The sequence below is a fragment of the Trachypithecus francoisi genome, unplaced genomic scaffold (genome assembly GCF_009764315.1).
Source record: "Trachypithecus francoisi isolate TF-2019V2 unplaced genomic scaffold, Tfra_2.0 Lachesis_group11, whole genome shotgun sequence".
Taxonomy (NCBI): domain Eukaryota; kingdom Metazoa; phylum Chordata; class Mammalia; order Primates; family Cercopithecidae; genus Trachypithecus; species Trachypithecus francoisi.
In genome coordinates, this window is record NW_022681456.1 from 123,943,259 (window position 1) to 123,968,657 (window position 25,399).

General features: G+C 46.2%; 1 protein-coding gene across 3 annotated transcripts; it reads left to right on the plus strand.

Moving 5' to 3' along the window:
- The first annotated feature begins 5,515 nt into the window (after positions 1 to 5,515).
- On the plus strand, positions 5,516 to 25,399 carry LOC117090560 (SH3 domain and tetratricopeptide repeat-containing protein 1-like). Of its 3 annotated transcripts, none has more exons than XM_033222925.1 (4): positions 5,516 to 5,560; positions 20,261 to 20,441; positions 21,639 to 21,786; positions 25,262 to 25,399. In XM_033222925.1, the coding sequence occupies exons 1-4, from the start codon at positions 5,548 to 5,550 to the stop codon at positions 25,382 to 25,384; spliced, it is 465 nt and encodes a 154-aa protein (XP_033078816.1). In that variant the 5' UTR covers positions 5,516 to 5,547; the 3' UTR covers positions 25,385 to 25,399. The 3 variants fall into 3 exon arrangements, with proteins under 3 accessions (XP_033078816.1, XP_033078817.1, XP_033078818.1); XM_033222926.1 differs by having other exon boundaries at positions 5,521 to 5,560; positions 20,261 to 20,367; XM_033222927.1 differs by lacking the exon at positions 5,516 to 5,560 and adding an exon at positions 19,502 to 19,652.

The following is a 25,399-nucleotide window of genomic DNA, read 5'->3' on the forward strand; positions in this document are numbered from 1 at the left end:
CTCGGTAGGCCAAGGCATGAGGACCACTGGAACCCGGGAGTCGGATGCTACAGTAAGCAAGCTCAGATTGCACCACTGTACTCTAGCCTGGGCAACAATGAGCCTCTGTCTCAAAGAGAAAAAAGAAAAAGAGTAAGAGTAAGCTAGGGCACCCACTATGGCAAACAGTATGGAGGTTCCTCAGAAAACTGCAAATGAAATTACAGTGTGATCCAGCAGTCCCACTACAGTGTAGATACCCAAAGAAAAGGAAATCAGTGTCGGAGGGGCATCTGCACCTGTGTTACCCGCAGCACTGTTCACCATAGCCAAGATATGGAACCAGCCTTGGTGTCTAACAGCAGATGATGGATAGAGAAAATGTGGTCTTGATACACAGTGGAGTACTATTCAGCCATAACACAGGATGAAGTCCTGTTATTCTCAGCAACGTGGATGGAGCTGGAAGATATTATGAAATAAGTCATGGACAGAAGGTTACACAGCACATGTTCTCTTATGTGGAAGGCAAAAAAGAGTGGATCTCATGGAAGTTGAAAGTAGACAGAGGCTCCTAGAGGGTGAGAAGGGTGGGGGAAGAGAGAGATAGGGAGAAATTTGTTAAGGATACAAAATTATAGCTGGATAGGAATAAGTTCTAGTGCTCTATAACATAAGATGACTATAGTTAACAAGCATACATAGTTTCAGGCTGGGCCCAGTGGTTTATGCCTGTAATCCTTGCACTTTGGGAGGCTGAGTTGGGTGGATCACTTGAGGTCAGGAGTTTGAGACCAGCCTGGCCAACGTGGTGAAACCCTGTCTCTACTAAAAATACAAAAAGTAGCCGGGCATAGTGGTGGGTGCCTGTAACCCCAGCTACCAGGGAGGCTGAGGCAGGAGAATACTTTGAACCTGGGAAGCAGATGTTGCAGTGAGCTGAGATCACACCACTGTACTCCAGCCTGGGCAACAGAGCAAGACTTTGTCTCAAAAAAAAAAAAAATATATATATAGTTCCAGATAATTGGAGGAAGGGTATTGAACGTTACCAACGCAAAGAAATGATAAATGTTTGAGATGGCAGATATGCTAATTATGCTGATCACATATATTACATGTATTATAACATCACTATGTGTACTCCATACATATGTACAGTACACAATTATGTGTCAATTAAAAAAAAAAGCTGAACTTAGATTGGAATGGCTATGAAGTAGCTAACTTTTTCATATTTTCGATAGAGACCCTAGGCATTTATTTTAAGTAAACTACCCTTGGCTTCAGGAAATGTTTAGTATTTAAATTTTAGCCTTGCATTTTATAATGCACAGAGATAAAACTGTAGGCTTGCTTTAGATACAGTCACAGGGGTTTGCCGTGATGACTTTTTTATGGAATAATGGGGAAATATGCCTTAATTAATAAGCATACATGCTCATTTTTCTCCCTCGTACACATTTTTAGTTGTTGTCTAGGCATAGTGATATTTATGTAAACAGTATGCGATATCTTAGGTAGGAATCAGAATTTTAAGGTAAGAATACTTAGAGTGATATATTTTTCAAACTTTCAAACTGGACATTTTACATGTCCATTATATAACTGTAATTAAATTTTCAAAAAGACAATACCTGTCTTTAATATGGATGATGCTCTAGCATTTATTTTTCTTTTTTTTTTGGAGACAGGGTCTCACTTTCTCCCAGTCTGGAGTGTAGTGGTGCAATCATGGCTCACTGCAGCCTCAGCCTCGTAGGCTCGAGAGATCCTCCCACTTCAGCCTCCCAAGTAGCTGGGACCACAGGTGTACAACACCACGCCCAGCTAACGTTTAAAATTTTTTGCAGAGACAGGACCTCCCTCTGTTGCTCAGGCTGGTCTGGAATTCCTGGGTTCAAGTGATTCTCCTGCTTCATCCTCCCAAAGTGCTGTGATTGCAGGCATGTGCCACTGCCTGGCCCCATATAAGTGGGATGATGACTTTAGCCTAGGAGTTCCACACCAGCCTGGGTAACATAGCACAAGACCCTGTCTCTACAAATCTAAAAACATTAACTGCTCATGGTGACACCTGCCTGTGGTCCCAGCTACTCCAGGAGGCTGAAGCAGGAGGATAACTTGAGCCCAGGAGTTGAGGCTGCAGTGAGCTCTGATCTTGTCATTATGTTCCAGCCTGGGTGACAGAGTGAGACCGTGTCTCTTTAAAAAAGTTACTGGCTACCCGATTATTCATAGGAAAAAAACCTGAACTCTGATCTAAACCTCATACCTCGTAGAAAAATTAACTCAAAATGGATCATGGACTAAAATGGAAAATGGAAAATAAAGATGAAGAGAGGAGCTAGAGACTGGGAGAAACTATTTGCAAATCACATGTCTGATAAAGGACTCATATCTATAATATATCAAGAACTATCAAAATTCAGCAGTGAAACCAAATCATCTACTTTGAAAATGAATAAAAGACCTGAAGAGACATTTCAGATAACGTACAAGCACATGAAAAGATGTTCAACATCATGAGCCGTCAGAAAAAATGCACACTAAAGCCACGTCACTATACACCTATCAGAATGCCTAAAATAAAAAGTAGTAACAAGACCAGTGCTGGTGAGGATGCGGGGAAATGGGATCACTCACACTTGGCTGGTGGGAATGGAAGATGGTACAGCCATTCTGGAAAACAGCTTGACAGTTTCTTAAAAAACTAAACGTGCAATTGCCATAGGATGCAGCACTCACATTCATAGGCAGTTATCCTAGAGAAATGAAGACATGTTCACACAAAAGCCTTTATGTATCTGTTCATAGAGGCATTATTTATAAAGGCCAGAAACTGGAAACAGCCCGGAGACTGCTCAGCAGGTGAATGGTTAAACAAACGGGTGCACTCAGGCCCCAGATACCACTCTGCAGTAGTTCATGACATCCTTGTTCATCCGTCTTTCAAACTAGAAACCACCATCATGCTTAATCCCCTTTTCTCCATCCTGGGTCTGAGTGGACTTCATTTTGCATTTCTTTCCAATGCATTTTCCCTCTGTCCTTTCTGGTTGTGCCTCATGCCTCATTTGAACTGTTGTAAGAGCCACTGAATTGTTTCTCTGTCTCATCATGGAATCCTTTCTACACTTCACGCCCCGCATTGCCATTGGAACAATCTTTCCAAAACATGAACAAACTAACTTAAAAGAAATATCCCAGGTAGCCTTCCAAATAAGTCTAAGCTTTCTGTTAGAAGTTTTACTTCTTGTCTATAGGGGACCCCAGGACTGCAGAGAGATGAATTTGCTGTCTGCATTTTAAGATCAGGCAGAAATCCCTGGAGGGGCCCATGTGGAATAGTGGTACAAATACTGGTTCTAGAATCAGAAGCCCTCATATCCTGGTTCTAACACTAGCTGGATGTTTTTGGGAAAGTTTTGGTTTCAAACCTCAGTATGAGGAAGTATACTCAAGGGATCATACAGGGCTGCTGGGAGGAGCGGATGAGGGGCGTGGTGAAAATGCTGTGTAATCTGTGAAGCACATCGTATGTGTGAGAAGTGGAGCTGTGTGGATAGCGGTTCTGGAATCATTGTATGAAAACGATGGAAAGCACATTCGTAGTTCTGCCTGATGATACCACTGGACACCTGTGTTGTACATGCCTGCAACATGGGCGAGACCCGGGTCAGTACAGCTCACAGTTTGGTTTTCATGCAGTTAGAAAGGCCCGAGAGGACCCTGCCACCCTCCAGCTGTAGGAAGGAGGCAGCTGTCTCCTGCCTATATTTGGTGGGATTGTCTGTGGCTCCTTGGGGACAAGAATGCAGGGAGTGGGGGAAGAAAGCCGGCCTGACTGCTCGCTAGTCAGCCTTCCCCCAGGGAGGAGTGGAGGGGTCATTTCGTGGTAACTTGCCATGTCTTTCTTAACCCATCTGCTCTTAGAAATGACCAGCGTGACAAGTAAAAGACCCATTAGAGACAGATGGGCTGTGTGTCCTGTGCATTTATGGCTTTGTGGCCTCAGAGCTGCCAGGACTTCATAGCTTTCTGGGGAATGCTGGGTCTGCCAAGGGGCTGAAAATAGTGAGAGGAAGAAAATTCCCTCTCACTGCTCTAGTCTGGGAGTGATTACTGAGGAGAGCGGCATGGAGGGCCCAGTCGTGGGGTCCCTCTCAAGCACACCCTCACCACAGTGGGAATGCGGGTCTCAACCTCAGTAAGCCTCTGTGAGTTTTGTCTGTCACATACTCACCTCCAGCAGGGATGTCTATGGTGATGAGATGAGGGAGCATCATAGCACATGTGGCACTTAGTAGGCTTGTGGTGAGTGGACGCTGGCATCAGTGGAACAGGAGACTGGACGCTGCGTGTGGACGCACTCACGTGCTGGTGGCATCAGTGAACAGAGCAGAGGGACGGCCTGCAGTTCTCCTGTTGGTCTGTCACCCCCGCTGTTGTGAGCAGAATCCGTGAGTGTATTCTGTTGCCCCAGTCAACTTGGTAGGCTGATTGCTCAAGTTTCTGCTTCCACTTTTGATTTCTTAAGAATGGAGAAAGGAATACTTCAGTGACTTTTCTGGTTGAGGGCATACATTCCTTGATATCACCTTAATGCTTTTTAATTTCTATGCATTTTGGATGTTGGAGCTTGCCTGACATCTGTGTTTTTATACCTCACCCTCTTGCGTAACTGTTGGCCACACCAGGACCAGAGAGAAGTGACCAGACCGATTGGTAGCAGGGCTAGGACTGGAATTCCCCAGCCTTTTGATGTCCAGCAGTCTCTGTTTTCTGTATTGTACTGCTCTTCCCTATTTCGACACCTGTTAGTACAGTGGATGTGAAATGTAGCTGGGCACTTTTGGGGGTGTGCTAGGAGTGTGGCAGATGCCTCAGACTGGCATTTCCCCCTGGTTCTGAATTCTCATGGCTCAGAGTCAGTCTCTAGGCTACTGACGGGGAAGATACAGGAAGTTGTTTTGTATGGCAAACTATGCCAGGGCATTTTTTTCTCCTGGCAATTTATTTGGTTTGGACTGGAATAAATGTCTGATATTGGTTTCTTTGCCAATATTATTGGGGAGTGGAGCCTGACTGGTTAACTTAGCCCAATTCATAGTGCTTAGAATCTCAGTGAGTGTGTGTTAAACTGAGCGGAAGTGTGAGAGCTTCTTGGACAGTGGTTTGCAAACCTAGCTGCATCTGGGGGGCTGTGAAAAAAGCATGCGTGCTTACTCCACACCAGTTGAAATAGAATCTGCAAGAATAGAGCCTGGGCAGCTATAGTGCTGTTAAAAACCCCCAGGTCGTTCAGATATACCGTAAAGGTTGAGAACCACTGCTCCACAGCGAATTGGAGGCCTGGATCATAGATGTGCCTTATGCTTCCACCAGCTTAGAATGGTTCTTGTGCTGTAGAACTGTGAAAAAAATGCTATGCAAACAAATGTGGAAATAGCCAAATGCCACATCCTGTTACTACCTGCCATGAAGTATATTTACCAGTTATTCACTCTATTCTGATCTCCACCCATTCCACCTTTTCTTCATGGAACAACAATTTGACAGTTGGTTATGCAGAACCAGAGTAAGTCTAGTTTGATTGGCGGGAGACGATTTTGGGTATGAAGTACTCTTTAGGCATCTATTGAACTCTTGTTTGTATCACTCTGTGCTGGACAGTTTATAAATATTACTTCTTTAAGCAAGGCCTATGGAGTCAGGCTGCGTGGGTTTTGCTAACTAGCTGTGTCATTTGGGGCAAGTTTTTAAGCTTATATAAACCTGACTTTCATCTATGAAATGGGATGACAAGGGGTCATTATCATCTCACAGGATTGTGCAAATGTGTGCGTAAAGTGCTTAGTTTGGTGCCTAACACATAGCAACTACTCAGTAAAGTTATTATTACACCATCATCATCATATTTAAATGTAAATATTAAGAGTAAATAAATTTGTAAAAGGTACTATACCCTTACCCCTTGAACCAAAGACTACTTTAGCTTTAAGTGTTTGGGTTAATTTATCACTTAAATATTGGCCTCTTGAATACCTTGAATTTCAATTGAACGTAGCCAGAGGATTTCATAATTGGATCGTTGTCTCTGGAAGTTGGATCTTTGTTTGGTTTTACTTCCTACACTAAGCATGTGGCTGTACGCACCTTTATGGTGACTTGTGGGACTGGGGAATCAAAGCTTCATTAGCTGCTTTGGAGGAGATGATCTTACGCTATATGAAGCACTCAGATTTCATTAACTATGTACCATCCAGACAAGACCGGGTGCTTCCCATGGCAGCCTGTCCTTTTCTTAGCTCTCTCATCAATCTAGCCTGTTCCTTCTATTGTTCTTTATATTAGAACTTGTCTTCGAACAAGGAATGTTGTTTGTCACTGCTAGGTCCCCAGCAATTAGTAATGCCTACCACATACTACGTGCCTCCTGAATGTGAATAGGTGATAATCTAGCAGAACACAAGATAAATCCATGGGTTGAGATTTAAGCTGTGTGGTATGAATTCCGCATTGGCAAACTTATTAAATGAATTTTCTTTTTCTTTTTTTTTTTTTGAGACAGAGTCTTGCTCTGTCGCCCAGGCTGGAGTGCAGTGGCCGGATCTCAGCTCACTGCAAGCTCCGCCTCCCGGGTTCCCGCCATTCTCCTGCCTCAGCCTCCCAAGTAGCTGGGACTACAGGCGCCCGCCACCTCGCCCGGCTAATTGTTTGTATTTTTAGTAGAGACGGGGTTTCACCGTGTTAACCAGGATGGTCTCGATCTACTGACCTCGTGATCCACCCGTCTCGGCCTCCCAAAGTGCTGGGATTACAGGCTTGAGCCACCGTGCCCGGCGTAATGAATTTTCTTAATACAAGTTTAACATGTCTTAGTAACTGACTTAGTTCAGTAATCATTTACTGAGTGTCTTCTAGGCCAGACCTTGGGAACAGAAAGGTAATAATATATGATTCCTGCCTCATGCACTGGAAGTCTATTGTGATGGACAGACATGTGCCAATGGCTGCCATGGAATATGGTGAGTATTAAGATAAAGGGGCACCCTGTGTGCCCTTGGAACATAGAGCAGGGCTTGTGTTCTGGGAACATGGGCTCCATTTGAAAACACAATTTAAATTAATTTTCTTTTTTTTTTTTTTTTTGAGACAGAGTCTTGCTGTGTTGTCCAGGTTGGAGTACGTGGTGTGATCTTGGCTCACTGCAACGTGCTCCCCCCAGGTTGAAGCCATTCTCGTGCCTCAGCCTCCCGAGTAGCTGGGATAACAGGTGTGCACCACCACGCCCGATTAATTTTTACATTGTTAGTAGAGATGGAGTTTCATCGTGCTGGCCGGGCTAGTCTTGAACTCCTGACATCAGGTGATCCTCCCGCCTCAGCCTTCCAAAATTCTGGGATTATAGGCATGTATGTGTTCATCGTTTTAAATATCTGTGGGTAGCACTTAACTTTAAATGGGTACTAATTAAACTATTGAATGACTTTAGTATGGATTGAATGACTTTGCTCGGGCCTCGTTTTTAATTTCCTTCATTAGAGGAAAAAAAAAATGCAGGTTGAATATCCCTCATCCAAACTGCTTGGAACCAGAAGTGTCTCAGATTTTTTTACATTTTTGGATTTTTGAATATTTGTATTATACTTGCTGGTTGAGCATCCTGAATTCAAAAATCCAGAATCTGAGCTGCTTCTATGAACATTTCGTTGAGCGTCACGTCAGCACTCAAAAAGTTGTGGATTTTGGAGTTTCTGGTTAGGGAGACTCATCCTATATAGGTGCTGGATTGTTGCAGGAGTTCTGGACCAGAGGTTAGGTGACTAGGCTTTGGTTTTCGCTTTGTTACTAAACAGGCTGTTTTCTTCCATAAGCTCAGCTTTAGATCCCCCGGTTGTCAAAGAAGGGGATGGGCCATCTGATGGTTAAGGCTTCTGTTAGTTCTGACTTGGAGACACCTGGCTTCAGTTCATCTTCCTTAGGAGTGAATAAAGAACATGGGAATTTTGAAATTGTTAGTTAACAGTTACAGTGTTGTTGCAGCCTGGTTTTGGGTAAAGGTCATCTTTAGTGAGCCCGGGGAGAAGCACTGGCTTAGCTGTCAGCTGAGTGTGGTAAGTGGTCTTCTTAATTTTCCTCTGTTTTAGTGAAAGCATTGATAAGGGTCACAGCGTTAGTGGAGCTGGCTGGACAGAGGAGGGGACTACTGTTACAGGTTATATTGAATGTCTTTTCAGTCACTAAATACTTTTTATGATATGTTTTTCAGGATTTCAGTGTTATATGATTTCTCTGTGTTAAGCACAGGAAATTTAACATCAACAAAAAGAATGCTCTTTCTTTTCTTTTTCTTTGAGATGGAGTTTCGCTTTTGTTGCCCAGGCTGTAGTGCAGTGCAGTGGCATGATCTCAGCTCACTGCAAACTCAGCCTCCTGAGTTCAAGCGATTTTCCTGCCTCAGCCTCCTGAGTAGCTGGGATTACAGGTACCCGCCAGCATGACCGGCTAAATTTTGTATTTTTAGTACAGACAGGGCTTCGCCATATTGGTCAGGCTGTTCTTTTTTTTTTTTTTTTTTTTTTTTTTTTTTTGAGATGGAGTCTCTCTCTGTCGCCCGGGCTAGAGTGCAGTGGCCGGATCTCAGCTCACTGCAAGCTCCGCCTCCTGGGTTTACACCATTCTCCTGCATCAGCCTCCTGAGCAGCTGGGACTACCGGCGCCCGCCACCTCGCCTGGCTAGTTTTTTGTATTTTTTTTTTTTTATTAGAGACGGGATTTCACCATGTTAGCCAGATGGTCTCAATTTCCTGACCTCGTGATTTGCCAGCCTCGGCCTCCCAAAGTGCTGGGATTACAGGCTTGAGCCACCACGCCCGGCCCTCTGTTCTTGATCTTCTGACCTCAGGTGATCCTCCTGCCTCGGCTCCCCAAAGTGCTGGGATTACAGGCTTGAGCCACCGCGCCTGGCCCTCTGTTCTTGATCTTCTGACCTCAGGTGATCCTCCTGCCTCGGCTTCCCAAAGTGCTGGGATTACAGGCGTGAGCCGCCACGCCCAGCCTTGAATATTCTTTCTATGGGAATCTACAAAAGCCAGCTTTTGATTCTAGTGGCAGAAAACCTCTTCTTCATTGTTTAGCTGTGCTTTGAGCTTGGAGGGCTTCAAGCCAGCTGAAAAAGCTGTAGTATTTTCTGTCAGTTGGCTGTCTTGGAGAACTTAATGAGCACTGGGCTGGAGTGATACTGTCAGAGTTCACGAGCTGTTTGAGGCTCTCGAAGCCTAGATACTGGGGTTGCCCAAATACATCGGCTGGACTCACTATTTCTCTCGGGAGTAAGGGTGTGGAAAATGCTGTGGTCTTAACTCTGCTCTTAATTTTACAGTGCTGTTATTAATGGTAAGAATGATTTCATACGTTTGTATTTTGCTTCGTAATTCACAGAGAATTTTAAAATCCATTATCTGATTTTATTTCCTCAGCAGTTCTGTGAAAAAGGCACAGCAGTTTTCATATCTTCTGTTTTCCCGTGATTCTCTTGTAGCTCACAGAAGCTAAGAGCCTTCACCAAGGTTATAGGATGAATGAGCCGCAGAGCTGGGAGTAGAAGCTCAGGCTTGTAGTGACCCGTTTCTTCCTCCATAGCTCCCTCTCGTGGCGCTATGCTCAGGTAAATGCGCATGCTCGGTTTGGTCTTTTGTAAATCCCTGCCCCATTTCGGGGGAGGTTCTTGGGAGGCTTCTATTCATTTTGGAGCATTTAAGTATCTTTTTCTCTCTCCCTCCTCCCAGATGCATGGGCATTTCTGCAGGCCCCTAGGCTGGCCCTTGTGCGTGGGGGCGTCTCCTGCCTCCACGTTGTTTGCATGCCCCTTCTGAAGGTGCTCTTCCCAGCATGGAGCCCCCTCGTGCCTGCCTCCACACTGCAGGCTGTTCCGTAAATGTTACTGACTCAGCATCGTTGTTTTCTAGAAGTGGGATGGGGTATGGATGCCAAGTTTTTTTCTGTGTGAAGGCTGCGATTGTATCATCTTGCCTTCCCCGTGTGTGCTCCTTGAGGGTGTCCCTGTGCTGCGGTCATCTGTGTTCCCTAGGGTGCCTCCCCTGGAGTCCCGGCCATAGCAGACATGCAGTCAGTGCTCATGGCCTAAATGAGAGGAAGGCCAGCAGAGCCATTAAATCTGGAGAATGACAAGTGAGGGAAAGGAATTTTTATTTAAGGCATGTTGAAAAGAAATCTTTTTAGAAAAGTTGATCTGTTTCTCAACTGGAGTTGAATTTCAGCTCAGAAAAGCAGCTGTGTGCCCAGAGGGCTTTGGGATTTCAGTTTGTGACAGATGAATTGAATTTGTTGTTGTATGAATGTATTATCCTTTTGTGGTTTTATTAGGCCTTTCTCCCAAATGGAATTGATTTTTCTATAAAAGTCACACTTCCTTTTTGAGAAGTGTAACAGTAATTGTATGGGATGGTCTCCCAAAAGATGACCTGCCAGGAACCAAACACACTCCCTCAGACTCACGGCCCCTGGTTTCTGCCTGTGCAGCTGCAGGGCAGAGAGGCCCGCTCGAGCTGAAATCAAGACGCATGTCTGCATCTTCTCTTTCTTTACTGCTGTTCCGTCTCTGAGCTGGCCTGCCTTCAACGTCTAGGAGCTTGGTGTGTGTAGACACATTACGGTATGGAGGAGGCATATGGTGTTGCAACAGCCAGGAGACTCGCTGAAGTCTCTGTTCTCTTCCTGCTCACTGCTCTGACTTTGTATAAGTCACCTTTGTAGGGTTGTGCACAGTGGCTTACACCCGTAATCCCAGGACTTTGGGAGGCTGACCTGGGATGATCTCTTGAGCCCAGAGTTTGGAACCAGTCTGAGCAACATGGTGAAACCCCATCCCTAGAAAAAATAAAAATTAAAAAATTAGCCAGATGTGGTGGCTCATGCCTGTAATCCCAGCTACTGGAGAGGCTGAGGTACGAGGATCACTTGAGCCCGGGAAGTTGATCCTGCAGTGAACCATCATCACGCCACTGCACTCCAGCCTGGTCAGAGCAAGACCTTGTCTCAAAACAAACAAACAAAGAGAAACCCATTTGTAATAGTGGCAGTAGTTAACTTTTGAAAGTTTGGAGAAAAGTTCCTAAATAACCTGTGACCATGGACAACTTACTTAGCCTTTCTCTGCCTTAGTTTCCTCATCAATGAAAAATGAGAGAATATGGTACTGATCTTACAGGATTTCAACGAGAACCAAACGAGATCAAACTCAGAGCCTGGCACATCGTGAGTGCACACTCAATGTTATTATTTCAACATTTTAGAGGAAAAAGAATGCTAAATGGGTCATTATGGCTAAACATAGTCTATCACTGGCGTTACTCATGGTATTGGAAGGAACTTGAATTCCATATAGATAGTGTGATGGAGTAAGTATTTTGGACATTGACAGTATTTATTCAAAGAACAAAGGACGTGTCTGTCCTGTGCGGAGAGCCGTTTCTGCTTGTTTCTTTAAATGCTATGGGAAAAGCAGTCGACCCTGTGCTCTCTGCTGGACAGTTTCAGTCTCTCCGTATTGATTTGGCCAATTGTCGCTCACTGTCATCATGGCAGCAGCAATTGAAGGGACAGCTTGTCTTGATTTGCATTTTTGGGTGTTTGTGCTCTTTATAGACAATTATGACATGGAAGCCTGTTTATGGCAAGCTGGCAAATTCAGAAAAACATGGAAAAACCTGTTAGCACAGTTTGCACGTGTGCGGGCACAGAGCAGCCAAATGAACACACACGTTTTCATATATTTGAAAAACTCTCAAAAAAAAAAAAAAAAAAGACATTAAACCATTGCCCAGATGGCTTATAGAGCTAGAGCTTTATCTTTGAAGTACATGAGTATGGCTGTCAGACATCTGAATCCCGAAGCCATCTTAAAACATCATTTTGATGCTACCCCCTACCCGCCCTTTTTTTCCATTTGTAAGGGACAACGATCCCGGAAGGAAAGTATCAGCTTACAAAGGCTTTTGTTACAATTAATCCTTCATGTTCTTTCTTTTGGTATCTTATTCTCTGTTTACATTTTATTTTTATTTTTTATTTTTTGGAGACAGAGTCTTGCTCTGTCACCCAGGCTGGAGTGCAGTGGTGTGATCTCGGCTCACTCCAACCTCTGCCTCCCAGGTTCAAGGGATTCTTGTGCCTCAACTTCCTGAGTAACTGGGATTACAGGCGTGTGCCACCACGTCCAGGTTATTTTTCTGTTTTTAGTAGAGACAGGGTTTCGCTGTGCTGGTCAGGGTGATCTTGAACTCCTGAAGTCAGGTGATCTGCCTTCCTCAGTTCTCCAAAGAGCTGAGATTACAGGTGTGAGCCACAGCACCCGGCCGCTGTTTCCATTTTGTAACGCTAGCGTCACCCCAGTGTAGGGTGGCTAGGGGTATTCTTCTTTCCTGTTTCCTGGCGTATTTTCCTCTACAGCATTGATCACTCTTTAACATACTTTTTGGTTGTCTGTCTCTACCTACAAAAATATATGTTCTCTGTTATATCACTGGTGCCTGTTACGTAGATAGTTAGTCAACATTTGTTGAATGAGTGAATGAATGAATGAATGAGCTGAAAGAACCTTATTCTTCTTTCTTCTGTCACTTCACACCAAATGCTTTTGAAAAATGCTATGTGAACAGGGATCATAAGGAGGAGAGGTTACACACATTGCTGTGGGATAGCCCATCATCCTCAGATACTTGTCTGGAAGGAGGTGGAGTACTTGAGTAGAAATGATACAAGATAACTTCTTCAGGAACTCAGCCAAGTGTCACCGCTTTTCACATAGGCGTGTGATGTTTGCGTATGTGTGTATGAAGAGCTGTCATGGCCTAGAATCACGGGCCTTTAGATCCCTTGTACAGAGAGAAAAGTAAAGGCCGAGGCCCAGGAGTGCTGCAGGCCACTGAGGTAAGATTCCCTGTCTGCCCTTGTCAGTATCCGGTCATTTCTCACTGCACTCCCCTCTTTACTGCTAAAGCCACCTTCCCTGACTCTGAATGTGTAACCACGAGGGAGAAAATGTACTCCACGCTCACAGTTTGTGGAGAGAAGACCCAGCAGCTGAAAATCATGTTTACAAAGTTTGTACCTAGAAAAAGTGGCCATTTCTATCATGTCTTTAAATGTCCCTGTTTCTCATACATTTTATAAACAAGACAGTAGAAGGAGATTCGGAAACAGCAACGTTAGAACAAGGGGGGAAAAATCAAACCTAGAGCACTCCAGTTTCTGTTTTCTTCTCAGTTTAGGGCTGAGGCACTTTAGCTTCCTGTCTAAGGGACCACTCAAATCTGATTAGAAGCCATTGTGGGCTGGTAATTATCCATAATTTTAGGAAGACAGATGCTGCACCAACTCTGTTCTCTAATAGCAGGCTTATTAATTTTAAATTTGCATGGGAGGAGAAGCAGATGGCGAGGTGGGATAAGCGTTCAGATGCTTGGTCATTGATAGCTTTTTACTTCCACGTATCACATGGGGATTTGGGACCCGGGAAGCCTGCTGAGAACTGATGATTATCTGTCCCCTAAACAGCTGGGATCTTTTTCATCCTGAGCTCAGAAAGATTGCTCCTACTGCAGCCAGGGAAGACAGGTTGTTGGCTGGTTAGAAATCATGGTAGGTTATTTTCTCCACCCGCAGTTCGCAGTTGGAAAGCAGAGCTATGAAAATGTTGTCTTCTCTATTGTATTTCAAATCTGGGTGTTTAAAAAATGATATAAGCAAATTAAGCATTTCTTTAATGGTAGTTGTGTGAGTTCTTGATGCGAATGAGAGGTGCATTCCCTTGTAAAATCCCTGGGACTTTATAGGAAGGATGTGAGCCTTAGAACCGAAGTTGGTTTTCTAGATGATCATGTAGACATGATACTGAGCACTAGACAAAGATGTTGATTGAAACGATTTTAAAAAATTTTGTCGGCCGGGCGCGGTGGCTCAAGCCTGTAATCCCAGCACTTTGGGAGGCCGAGACGGGCGGATCACGAGGTCAGGAGATCGAGACCATCCTGGCGAACACTGTGAAACCCCGTCTCTACTAAAAAATACAAAAAACTAGCCGGGCGAGGTGGCGGGCGTCTGTAGTCCCAGCTACTCGGGAGGCTGAGGCAGGAGAATGGCGTGAACCCGGAGGCGGAGCTTGCAGTGAGCTGAGATCCGCCACTGCACTCCAGCCCCGGCGACAGAGCAAGACTCCGTCTCAAAAAAAAAAAAAAAAAAATTTTGTCTGAGTTCAGATTTTACACCAATATCTAGAAAATCAGCAAAAGAACTTGGAGGAATGTTCTCAGGCACGCATTTCAGCCCCCTGCCCACATTGTCATAAAATCCGAGTGTGCCTACAGGGAGGTGCATTCCTTTCTGTTCTCATCACAGGTCCTTCCCTGGCTCTGCACCTGCCTGTCATGCGCATCCCTGTGAAGAGACCACCAAACAGACTTTGTGTCAGCAATAAAGCTTTTTAATCACCTGGGTGTGGGCGGGCTGAGTCTGAAAAGAGAGTCAGCAAAGGGAGATAAGGATGGGGCCATTTTATAGGATTTGGGTAGGTAAAGGAAAATTACAGTCAAAGGGGGGTTGTTCTCTGGTGGGCTGGAGTGGGGGTTCACAAGAAGCTCAGTGGGGGAGCTTTTTGAGTCAGGATGAGCCAGGAAAAGGAATTTCACAAGATAATATCATTGCTTAAGGCAAGGACTGGCCATTTTCACTTCTTTTGTGGTAGAATGTCATCAATTAAGGTGGGACAGCGCATTTGCACTTCTTTTGTGATTCTTCAGCTACTTCTGGCCATCTGGGCATATACGTGCAAGTCACAGAGGATGGGATGGCTTGGATTGGGCTCAGAGCCCTGACATTACCCTCTTCCCTACCTTCCCTACCTTTTCCCTCCTGTGTGGCTCTCTCACAAAGTGAATGGCCTCAGCCACAGCTTCTATGCAGCTGCATCAGACTGTGGCGACAGGAGTGGTGGCTGCTGCAGGGCGTTCTGTCCCCTGGGAGCCCAGTCTTGCTTGACGCTGCAGCCTGGTGATCATTTTGCACAAAAAGTATGTAATTCTACAGAATGAGATCCAACATGCTGGGGATGGAGCGTCTTTATCACGGTGCTCTGCATATTTTAATCTTTGGTAGAAAGTATGGAAAAGTATGTGATACCTGTGGTTTGATGTCAGAAGGACGTTGTGAACTTGATGTCGACTGAGGATGTTAAGGTGCAACAGGCACCCCGACTTCATTAAATGAGACTTCCCCATCTCCCTGCCAGGCACGCACAGGTGTATGGCCACATCTTATGTGTTATCCTTATCTAGAGTGCACCTTGTTGTCATGCTTAAAGTTACATGATTATATTCTGCCTCATAGAGTAGGTCCCAAACCGCATTCAACACAGAAATGTACTCTTGCTATTATACATAGAAAGTGCTTTCATATACCAAGTGGGAGAGCAGTCCTAAAATCTGGGCTGGAATCACAGAAGGAAGGCATTGGAAAGCAACAGATTCCCTAGTCCAAAGCTGGTTTTTGATGAACCTAGAAACAGGACCAAGAGAAGTGAATTTGCCTAAGGCCCTGACAGTATCTCACGGTAGCATTTGAACCTAACAGTTTCTTGACCTATTTCTTTAAAAGATTAGTCATGCTTCCTCTGATTCCTGTATAAACATATTCCTCACTCATTCTTTTGTTTCCATGAATTATTGCGGTGCTACCACCTAACAGTATTTGAGTCAAAATGTGGCAGTGTTTATCCCTTTCCAAGGTTTTCAGTTGCCCAGTTTGTCAAAGTTGTGCTAACAGTTTCTTGTTGGTTGCAAGGTGTCCTTTCAGAAGCCAATCGTGTGGTGTATTTATGTTGATTGTTGGAGGTAGTTTGGTTAGAATCTACTTCGAGTGGCTGGTGTGGGCCTGGGGGACAGTGACAGCTGCCTGCTTCATGGGCAGAGATGAAGTAATTGCTTCCTGGGAAGTACCATCCTCCTGGCCACACTCTCCAGCCCATTTCGTTTGTGTTGGTTTCCTCGCATCTGCACGTTTCTGGCTTCATGTGAGTCCCATTTATTTGAGCATATGACTTCAGGCTGTGGGGAAGAATGGCCATTTTAGCACAGAGATGCACACAAAGGAACAACTGGCTCAATGTGAGTGAAGACATTCTTAGGGGGCTTTCATTTCTTTTATTCTGTAACAGGCAGTCTGGGAAGCATTCTGGACACGTGGCCTGCGCTGTCACAGTTCCTCCTTGCAGGATCGCAGATGTTTGGAGATTGTAGTGATAACCGTTATCATTGAGAATGTCATTCTCGCAGGCTCTAATAAGTCAGGATTTATTCAGTGTTAATTTCTGAAAAACAACTGTATTTCTAGCCAAATCCATGTTAGTCGTTTCTCCTGGCAGTGTTGCTGGGGCTATTCCCGTGGCTTAGTCTTAGGGAAGCACACGCCTTTGAATACTGCTGAAACTGTGACTACCCAAAACGCACTGGAGTACTTTTGCCATAAGGGGTGTTAGTCACTGATACACGTCTCAGTCAGATGTGATGGATTCTTGACCCTTTCCTTTTTTAATTTTTTAATTTTAATTTTAATTTCTGTTTTTTAAGAGCACAACGTCTCAGGTGGCCACCATGAATCTCTGGTGTCTTCAGTTGGCTGCAGCCTATTTGCCATCTCTGGTTCAAACGTATTGGAAGGCTGATGATGCTTCCCTCGGTTGTTCTTCTGCTGTGTGACCTCCGCGCCCGCAGGGTTCAAGACTGTCAGAGCTGGGAGCCCCCTTCACAACTACCAGGGTTTCCGGAACCTCCTTTATCTAGCCCTGGGGATGGAAGAGATGTCATCAGAGGTGAAGACTTATTAGGTTTACATGCCATTGGGAACGAATGTGGTTTTCTTTTATATAAGGGGAGCTTCTTATAATGCGCTTTAGTAGGGTAAAGAAGCTTTTGAGGTTTGCTTTCTCTGGAAAGATAATTTGTGATCCTGCCCTTGCTTTCAACAAAAATATAATTTGCATACCAGTGAGTGTTGTATTACTGAGCACTGGCTGACAAATGGTTCTTAACTTGTCATTCACTCAGTCACACTTTCTTGAATGGCATATGTGTGCCAGCTGTAGTAGGAACTTGCTAGGCTCTAGGACTAACCCTTATGAAACGGGGGTCCTGGGGGAAGCAAATGCATATAACTATAAACGTTTGAGGGGATATCAGCGGGGGTGCCTATAGGTGCAAAACTTCGTTCATTCATTGTCCCATCTAGGAGGTTTTGTGTCTTAGCAGCGTGTTCCCTAGCAACACATCCCTCTATCAAAATATTCATCATATTATTTTGAAATTCTCTGCTTAGGTATGTGTTTTCCCGACTAAGTTTAGAACTGGTTAAGGACAGGCTATGGGGTATGTATTATATATATCTACACACACACATATATTTATATATATACACATTACCATTGTAAATATACAATATATATTTATATATATAGACACATATATATTTCTCCCTCTCTATATATACACACACACCACACACATATATATACACACACACATATATATGAAATACACACACACTTCTACTGCCAAGCACAGAAAGTCAAAACTAGGCAAGAGCTCTTTTAGTGTTTATGAAAAAATAGATGTTGTTAGTTAAGAGTGTCCTTAAGTTGCCAGGGGAAAGACAGGATGGATTCACAAAGGAAGATAGCGTTTTGTTTTGTTTTGTTTTTTCCTTTGTTTAACTCTTGAATTTGAAATAATCCAGACTTATTGAAAAGTTGCAAAAATAGTACAGAGAATTCCCATATGGTCTTCCCTTAGGTTCCCCAAGCTTTTCACCCCATTTGTACTTTCTCTTTCTCTCTCTGTGTATATAATTTTTTTTTTTTTTTTTGAAATGTTTGAGAGTGGAAGGTAGAATGCAGGGCAGGGTGAAAGGTGGAAGGAGAGAGGTGGGTTGGGAGGCTTTTTTTTTTTTTAACCTTCTGAGATGGAGTTTCGCTCTTGTCACCCAGGCTGCAGTGCAACAGCACAATCTTGGCTTCTAACCTCTGCCTTCTGAGTTCAAGTGATTCTGCTGCTTCAGCCTCCCGAATAGCTGGGATTACAGGCACCCACCACCATGCTCGGCTAATTTTTTGTATTTTTAGTAGAGGGGTTTCACCACGTTGGCCAGGCTGGTCTTGAATTCCTGACGTCTGATGATCCACCTGCCTTGACCTACCAAAGTGCTTGGGATTACAGGCATGAGCCACTGTGCCTGGTGATTGGGAGGCTTTTGCAGTAACCCAGAGCGCTATGATGAGGGCTGGACCTGTTCGAAATGATGAGGAAGGTGAGAAGTGGTTAGGTCTGGCATATATTTTGAAATGAGAGTTTAAATGGGTTGGATGGCAAGAGAGAGAAAAAGAAGTTTTAAGGATGATGTCAAGGATTTTGGCCTGAGTAACTGGAAGACGAGAGATGCTGTTATTGGGATGGGGAAGACTATGGCAGGAGTGGGTTATAGCAGGGATTATCGAAAGTGTGTTTTGGTCATGCTAAATTTGAGGTCGAAAAAGAGATGTCAAGAAGTGTTGGCTGGGCGTGGTGGCTCACGCCTGTTATTCCAGCACTTTGGGAGGCTGAGGTGGGCAGATCACCTGAGGTCAAGAGTTCGAGACCAGCCTGATAATTATTAAAATCGATCATTCATGTTTACTAATTAATCATATTATTACTCCTAATACCGCAGAGGGTGTACACCTACCTGTGATGTCGTTCCTAATATCCAGGGACAGAGAGCATGATTTTAGTTTTAATATTGCAGTAGGTGTACACTCACCCTGTGACACTGATCCTAATATCCAGGGGGGTAGAGGATGACATGACTCCCAACATAGCAATGAACGGACAGCCACCCGTGATATTGCTCCTAATATTCACGGAAGAAGCCTATGCTATTACTCCCAATATCGCAGGGTGGATACAGCTCTTCTGTGATGTGGTTCCTAGTTTCCGGAGGGGGAGAGGATGATAATAGTTCCAGTATCGCAGGCTGTGTTGCCCTGCCCTGTGATATTGTTATTAATATCCTGGAAGGGAGAGGATGATATGACTCCCCGTAGAGCAGGAGGTGTACACCTAGCCTGGGATATTGTTCCTAATATCCATGGAGAGGAGAGACTATATTACTCCCAATATGGCAGGGGGTGAACATCCACCCTGTGATATTCTTCCTAATATCTCAAGGCTGAGAGGTTGATATTACTGCCAGTATCGCAGACACTGTACACCCCCGTGTGATACTCTTCCTGATATCCAGAAGGGGAGAAGATGGTATTAATCGCCATATCGCAGGAGGTGAACACCCACTCTGTGATATCTTTCCTAGTATGCAGGGGAAGAGGGGATAATATTATTCCAATATTGCAGAAGATGTACACGCTCCCCCCGTGATATTGTCCTTAATATCCCAAGGTACAGAAGATGATGTTACTCCCAATATCGCAGAAAGTGTCCACCCCCCAGTGATGTTGTTCCCATGATCCAAGAGGGAAGAGGATGATATGACTTTCAACCCCTGCACCCTGCAATGCTCTCACCCTGCAACACCGACACCCAGCTCAACCTGACATAGGACCACAGGTGCTGGCTGGGGGTGTTCATTGCTTCTCTCTTTTCCCTTGCCAGACTCAGTAGAGGAAGCTGAGACCGCTTCTGACTTTGGGAGAGGCCAGTGAGCCTGTGCGTTTGGATCCTGGTTACATGAGAGAAGCATGTGTGGGAACACCAGGGGCTGGCCTTGAACCCCATTCCCCCAACATGATGCCGAGTGTGGCAGACATGACACTTGGCTTTGCTCTCTCAGGGTTCCATCTGCGACAGGGGCTACTTGTGCCCCTGGCCTCATCAGCTCAGGCTGAAGGCGGCCCTGGTCCTCGCCAGAGGGGCTTTGTGAGGCAGAAATAGATGGCCTGGTACAGGGGCCGATCCTGGCCAGGACCTTGGCCCTGGGAGTTGTAAAGAAGGCTGGCCTCTACCATGAGCATCTGAACAAGCTGTGCCCATGTCACAGTGTGCTCGGCGTCTGCCCTGGCACAGGTGCATGGCCTGTCTGCGCTCAGGCTCCCCGCCTATGGGGCCCAGGTTCACAGAGGTGTGAAAGAGACAAGCACAGCGCAGGGGCCTCCGAGCCCAGCCAGCCTCGCTTCGATGCTGGGAGGCTGACATCTTCCATTTTGTCTTCTGCCGAGGCCAGCTGCGGACCGTCCAGCGGCTGTGCTACTTCTACAGTGTCGTCATGCCCAGCGAGGCCCAGTGTGTCCTCTACCACGAGCTCCAGCTCTCCCTGGCCCGCAAGGTGACCGACAAAGTGCTCGGGGGGCAGTTCCTGGAGACCATCAGTCAGCTCTACCTGTCCCTGGGCACTGAGCGGTGAGGGCTGGCTTTGCAGTGGTGGGAGTGGGGAGCAGGGAAAGGGGGCTAGGGGGTGCAGGGCAGGGAGGGGGCACAGGGAAGCTGGCCCAGGACCCCATCAGCCCCTTCCCTTTTGATCATTTGGTTCCTTGGCATCAGATGCTTTGAGCTGATGGGCCTGGGGTCGTCCCAGGGCTGCTGCTGGCCCATGAGTCCCAGCTTGAGCCTCTCTTGTTGGGTCAAAGGTCATCTCAACCCCAGCAGAGGCAGTACGTGCACTCTGGGCTGTTCTTCCTACTATGGTGGCTTTTGTCATCTGACCTCTGCCTGCCCTGAGTCTTCACTCCTGGCCTTCATCTGTCCCCTTAAATGTGACCACAGCAGCCACCTGTGGCTTCTCTCCTACAGAAGACAGCGCCAGTTATGTCACCTGCTTCCCTGGGGCACAGGGTTTCAAGGTCTCGCCTCCCATAGGTGGCCCGCTCGGCTTCCCCTGAGCATTCTGACCTGGTGGGGTAACCATGGCCCTGGCCACCCCACACACAGCTCCTGGTGACATTGCTGCAGTCATACCCCCTCGAGTGTCAGACTTACCGAGAGAGCAGGGAAGGAGCCAGATTCCATGGGGACCCGGGAGACTGGCTCCAGTCTTGGCCTCAGGTTCACAGAAGGAAAATGGGCCAGTGTGCTGGAGCCATGTTTCTCAAAGTGTAGTCCCTGGACCAGCAGAACAGCATCTATGTCACCTAGGAGCTTGTGGCAAGTGGGAGTTCTAGGTCCTGCCCCAGGTCTGTGGAGCCGGAAGCTCTGGAAGCAGGGCCAGCAAGCTATACAGACAGGCCTCCGAGTGACTGTGATGCCTGCACACCTTGAGAACCATCGACCTAGATAGCCTCTGAACACTAACGGCTCCTGGTGCGTCTGGAGAAGACACAGGCCATGTCTGGGAGGCAGGGGAGATGGACTAGCACACTCCTCCTGCCACAGGGCAGCATGATGCTCGATTCCCTCAGAAGGATGTCCTTCATCTTTTCCATGCCGTGTGTGTTCACCCTGGCCCTCCCAGCAGCCTGGGAAGGGCAGAACACTGCACACACAAGAGGGCCGTTCCCAGTCCCCACATTCCAGATTCATCTGTCACCAGACCCACGGGAGGAGGCAGACTGGTTCCAGGAGGATGAGAGCCCTTGTTCTGACACCTGTGTCTGATTCCAGGACCTACAGATCCACTCTGGACTACACCAAACAAAGTCTGGGGATTCTCATTCACCTCCAGAAGAAAGAGGAGGCACATGCCTGGCTACAAGCAGAGAAGATCTACTACATCCTGCGGCAGAGCGAGCTGGTGGACCTGTACATCCAGGTGAGTGGCAAGGGAAGCAGGAGAGCCTCTGTGCTGTTCACTCTCTGTCCATCCATCCATCCATTCATCCTTCCAACATCTATTTACCTGTTCATCCTTCCATACATCCATCCATCATCCATCCATCTGTGCATTCATCCATCCATCATTCATCCATTCTTTTATCATCCATCTATTCACCCGTGTATCCATCCATTCACCTGTCCATCCACCCATCCATTCATCCTTCCATCATCTATCTGTTTACCTGTTCATCCTTCCATCCATCCATCCACTATCCATTCATCCATCCATCCATTCTTCCATCATCTTCCCATAAACCTGTGGGTCCTTCCATCCATCCATCCATCCATCCTTCCATAATCCATCCATTCACCTGTTCGTCTTTCCGCCCATCCATCCATCCATCCATCCATCCATCATCCATCCATCCATCATCCATCCCTCCGTCCATCCATCCATCTATCATCCATCCATCCTTTTATCATCCATCCATTCACCTGTCCATCCATCCATTCACCTGTTTGTCCATCCATTCACCAGTTCGTCCATCCATCCATCCTTCCATCTATCTTTCCATCATCCATCCAACTGTTTATCCTTCTATCCATCCATCATCCATCCATCCATCCATCCATCCACCATTCATCTGTTCATCTCTTCATCCATCCATTCACCTGTTTGTCCATCCATCCATCCATCCTTCCATCCATCCTTCCATCCATCTTTCCATTATCCATCCATTCAGCTCTTCATCATTCTATCCATCCAACCATCTTCCATCCATCCATGACCCATCCATTCACCTGCCCATCCATCCATCCATTCATTCATCATCCATCCTTTCATCATCCATCCATTCACCTGTCCATCCATCCATTCACCTGTTCATCCATCCTTCCATCCATTCTTCCATCCATCCTTTTATCATCCATCCATTCCACTGTTCATTCTTCCATCCATCCATCATCCATCCATCCTTCCATCGTTCATCCACTCGCCGGCTCATCCTTCCATTCATCCATCATCCATCCATCCTTCTATCATCCATCCATTCACCTGTTCATCTTTCCATTCATCCATCCATCCTCCATCCATCCATCCATCCATCCATTCGTCCATTCATCATTCATCCATTCTTTTATCCATCCATTCAGCCACCATCCATCCACCTGTTCATCTGTCCATCCATTCATCCAACCATTCTTCCATCATCTATCCATTCACCTGTTCATCCTTCCATCCATCCATCATTCATCCATCCATCCATTTATCCATTCATCCATCCATCCATCCTTCCATCATCCATCCATTCATCAGTTCATCCCTCCAACCATCCATCCATCCATCCATCCACTTATCCATCCATGCATCATCCATCCATCCATCCATTTATCCATTCATCCATCCGTCCATCACCCATCCATCCATCATCCATCCATTCACCTGGTCATCCTTCCTTCCTTCCATCCATCATTCATCCTTCCATCCATTTATCCATTCATCCATTCATTTATATATCCATCCATCCATCATCCATCCATCCTTCCATCATCCATCATCCATCCACTCACCTCCTGTTCATCCTTCCATCCATCCATCATTCATCCATCCATCCATTTATCCATTCATCCATCCATCCTTCCATCATCCATCCATTCATCAGTTCATCCTTCCATCCATCCATCCATCCATCCACTTATCCATCCATGCATCATCCATCCATCCATCCATTTATCCATTCATCCATCCGTCCATCACCCATCCATCCATCATCCATCCATTCACCTGGTCATCCTTCCTTCCTTCCATCCATCATTCATCCTTCCATCCATTTATCCATTCATCCATTCATTCATATATCCATCCATCCATCATCCATCCATCCTTCCATCATCCATCATCCATCCACTCACCTCCTGTTCATCCTTCCATCCATCCATCATTCATCCATCTATCCATTTATCCATTCATCCATCCATCCATCCTTCCATCATCCATCCATTCATCAGTTCATCCATCCATCCATCCATCCATCCATCCGTCTGTCCATTCATCCATCTGTCATTCATACATCCTTTTATCATCCATCCATTCACCCGTCTATCCATCCATTCACCTGTTCTTCCATCGATCCATCCATTCATCCTTCCATCATCCATCCATTCACCTGTTCATCCTTCCATCCATCCATCCATGTATCCATTCATCTATCCATCCATCATCCATCCATCCTTCCATCCATCCATCATACATCCACCCATCTGTTCATCCATCCATCCAACATCCATCCATCCTTCCATCATCCTTCCTTTCACCCATCCATCCACTCACCTATTCGTCCATCCATGCATCATTCATCCATCCACCCACCAATCTATCTATTAATCCATCCCTCCATTCATCTGTCTGTCCATTTGTTTATCCATACATTCATCTATCCACCCATATGTACATACATCATCTACCCTCCACCCATCCATACATTATCTACTCACTCATACATACAGACATACACACATCATTCCAACCACGCACCCACCCATCCATCCACCCATCCGTCCATCCATTCATCTGTCCATCCATTCATCTGTCCATCCATCCATCTGTCCGTCCATCCATCCATCCATCCATCCATCCACCCACACACCCATCCATCCATCCATGTGTCTATACATCTGCTCATCCATTCATCCATCCATCCACTCATTCCTAAGCCACTGCTGAGCACCTGTTGTATGCCTTTTCCCTCTCTCCAACTGGTTCCCTCATATCCTCCCCCAGTGGCCAGCATCTTCTCCCTGAGGGCAGAGGCATGGCCCCTCACAGTGCCTAGCACCTGCTGGTATACAGCTCGTGCTCAAAGAATGGGACCACTCAGGTAACACACAGAACAACGTGCTCCAAGCGACACGTGGCACATCTCCTTACAAAATGAATCTATCATAGCGGCTGTTTTCAGAGGCTTTCCCAAACACAGTGTGATCTGGAACAAATTGTGAAGCCCACGAGCCTGGTGAAGCTTTCATTATTGAGCACCTGCTGTATACCTCCTTGAGCTGAGGAGAGGGATCAAGAGCTCATGGCCAGGAGGGGACCAGGCCCACCCACAAACACTGTTGATGTGTGGCCCTGAGCTGTGGCAGGGATGTGGCAACGCAGAAAGGAACCAGGGGATGGGCTCCCAGCAATCTGGGGGCCACGGAGACTGTTTGAGTGCGGGGGGTGGGAGGAGTGGGCTACAGCTAGCCCTGGTGGTAGGATTCACAGGTGTCGGGCTCCTGGGCTGCAGCTGCTTAGTCACCTCCTGACACTGGGGTGCATTGTCCTCATGCCAGTGGTGGGGCAGCCCTAATGCACAGGTCTGAAAAATGCTCAGGTGTACCTGCAGTGTGTGAGAGGAAGGAGGCTGGCGAAGGTGGGTGTGGCCACCTCACCAGGTGTGGGTCTTGAGGGAACTTCTGCCTCCTTTCAGGTGGCACAGAATATGGTCCTGTACACAGGCTACTCCAACCTGAGGTGGAGCTGTTTGACGCAGCTGGAGACGTCTTCTTCAATGGGGCCTGGGAGCGGGAGAAAGCCATGTCCTACCGGGTGAGCTGGCCTGTGGGCT